Below are 2,384 nucleotides of genomic sequence, written 5' to 3'. Positions count from 1 at the left end.
CAACGCTACACATAAAAACTGATGATGGTGGAAAAATACACCGAAACGTATTTTCATTGATAAATAGAGACAATAAATGACTGAAGCCCAGGAATCAATTTTAATTTGGAATTGAAACACAGTCAGGAAAGTATATATAAATTGGCACTTAATATCTTGTGTTCTCATGTAAGAAATACTTTTTTTTATTTCTATGTTTTTTTTTTAGTCATTCCACTAATGAGACCAGGATTAGAACTATTTATGCCTCATTTGCTCTCAAACGCATGTACCTACACACGTTTTTGTATAACAGATTGCCTACTACACGTAAGCACAGATCACAAAGTGTACCTGTGACATCTGTGGACGCAAGTTTGTTTATGTTGATAATTGTCAGTGTCAAACAACCAAAGTGTCAGCCCCTTTATCTCCCTAACGATTTTGGGATTCTTTGATTTCCAGAAGCTGTTTTTTGTCCCTTTCCAGCAACTAAGTAACAATGGCATTCAGGCCCTTAACTGAGGGCGACTGCGGCCAGATCAATCCACTGACAAAGCTCACGTCCCACATAACACAAGATCATGCATTTGCTGAAACTCACGGCCAGATCTTCCCCAACACATCTGATCAATTGGTTGAACAGTTCCTGCAGGAAACGCGGGCTGTGCCCCAGTCTTTCAGAATGGATGGTATAGTCGAATTTTTTGCTAATTTGCGGCGTCTCACGCAGCCATGGGACTGATTTTGGGGCCTTTGTTGTAGACTTGATGAGGGAGATGAACGAAATTGAGTCACAGCGGGCTGTGGTGCCGCCCATTCCAGCTTCAGCAATCAAGGATCAGTTGCATGATGATGCATGGGCTCAACAGTACCTGCAGGATGGGAAAACCTTTCAAGTCAGTGGCAATGTGGTGAGAACCAGATGAACTGAAAGGAGAATGAGGCCTCCCTCATGCTCCCTAAGTACTGTAGAAAGAACGGCCTTTACGCCAATCTACTCCACTGCTAACTAATATTCTCGCATTTGAGAGCTTTGTGGAAATTGTGATCATTTTCTAAAGGAACACAACTACGACGACATCTGGAACCAAATCGCGTCGCAAAGCCAGCCACAAGATTTAAGTTTCAACATTTTCACGGACGCCTGGAAAGACTTAAAGTCTCTGGAATTCGATCAGTTCCAAAACGACAATCACGAAACAGCTCAACAGTCAGGAATGGAAATGAACGACAAAAAATTCGTATACTCAAAGGTGCTTAACTGATTTATCCATAAGGGCGCGAAGGAATCCTTCTTGGTTTTAGTTCATGAAATTTATGAAGAACGTTGAAGAAGACCAACTAAATCTGGACGATGGGAAGCTGACCCAGGACGAGGCACAAGCCTGGACAGAGGAGTTCTTACAAAGTAAAGAAACACCCGGCCTGAATGGGGCCTGGGACGATGCCTGCGAAAGCAATCGAGGTGCGTTTGTTGAGAATCGCTTTTTGCCCCGATTCTATTAGTTGCCCGCCTTGATAGTTGAGCAGGAGAATCGATGGGATCAGCTGCAAAAAGACATTGAAAAGAACATGGCCAGCGATGAAAACACACTTCACTCCTGGCTGGAAGACTTCAACGTATTTTACAATACTCCTCACAAGGTGATGCGAGCCAACGCGCTAAAGCAGGCGCTAATATCTCGATTTTAGGAGTACGAGTTCAACGAAGAAAACCCCATGATCGATTTGCCAAATCCGGTTGAACGGGGAAAACAGCTGTTGGAGGAAGGCGACTTTCCCAGCGCTGTTCTCTGCTTTGAAGCGGCCGTCGCGAAGCAGCCGGAAAATGTTGAAGCGTGGCTCCTCTTGGGCACAACGCAGGCTGAAAACGAACAGGCAAGTGGTAATTCGGCTTCAGTTTTCGCTTCTTAATTCAGTCATTTTGCCCGCTGTAGGATCCCAGTGCCATTGCCGCTCTAAACAAATGCCTAGACTTAGACCCCAATAATTTGACCGCCCTCATGTCGGCAGCGGTCAGCTTGACGAACGAAAGTTACTACAACCAGGCCTGCTCCATGCTGATCAACTGGCTGAAAAACAATCCGAAATACAACGATTTAGTGCCAGCAAATTTGAACGCTTCTCGGCAAGTTACAAGCTTTTTAAATCAGTAAGTGTGTGTGGTCGGCTGGTGGGCTTTCTTTCTTATGCATGCTTTTACACGGTCACACTGGTTAATACACCAACCAGCGCTGAACAGAGCAACTTTAAAGTGAAGGTAAATATTGTACGTTCATGGGTTTTTCGGGTTTTTAGGTCTTCATCCGGTAGAACTTCTTCTTGACGTTTCGCAAGCACGAGTGGCTTGCATCTTCAGAAGTGGTTTGCTTGAACGCTTACACTGTTCTCATCAGAACCCG

General features: G+C 44.5%; 2 protein-coding genes across 3 annotated transcripts in view; one reads left to right on the top strand and one right to left on the bottom strand.

The window, feature by feature from the left end:
* LOC109542034 (muscle-specific protein 300 kDa) overlaps positions 1-2,384 on the bottom strand; it is a gene marked incomplete in the record, with an annotated part of 344,492 nt that overhangs the window by 216,227 nt on the left and 125,881 nt on the right.
* The window catches only part of LOC109542067 (peroxisomal targeting signal 1 receptor), a 4,723-nt gene continuing 2,454 nt past the window's right edge, over positions 116-2,384 (top strand). Inside the window, exons 1-7 of one of the 2 annotated variants that reach the window (XM_019911121.2) lie at positions 116-671; positions 745-893; positions 1,044-1,235; positions 1,288-1,447; positions 1,505-1,626; positions 1,675-1,860; positions 1,920-2,110. In XM_019911121.2, coding sequence (XP_019766680.2) covers positions 482-671; positions 745-893; positions 1,044-1,235; positions 1,288-1,447; positions 1,505-1,626; positions 1,675-1,860; positions 1,920-2,110 — 1,190 coding nt within the window. In that variant the 5' untranslated portion in view covers positions 116-481. Of the gene's footprint in view, positions 672-744; positions 894-1,043; positions 1,236-1,287; positions 1,448-1,504; positions 1,627-1,674; positions 1,861-1,919; positions 2,135-2,384 lie in introns of both variants that reach the window. The other variant, XM_019911120.2, reaches the window with a different exon arrangement.

This window comes from Dendroctonus ponderosae, unplaced genomic scaffold, assembly GCF_020466585.1.
Source record: "Dendroctonus ponderosae isolate FM_Combo_2020 unplaced genomic scaffold, Dpon_F_20191213v2 Dpon_F_20191213_5, whole genome shotgun sequence".
Lineage (NCBI taxonomy): Eukaryota > Metazoa > Arthropoda > Insecta > Coleoptera > Curculionidae > Dendroctonus > Dendroctonus ponderosae.
This window is presented reverse-complemented; position numbering and strand designations above follow the sequence as displayed.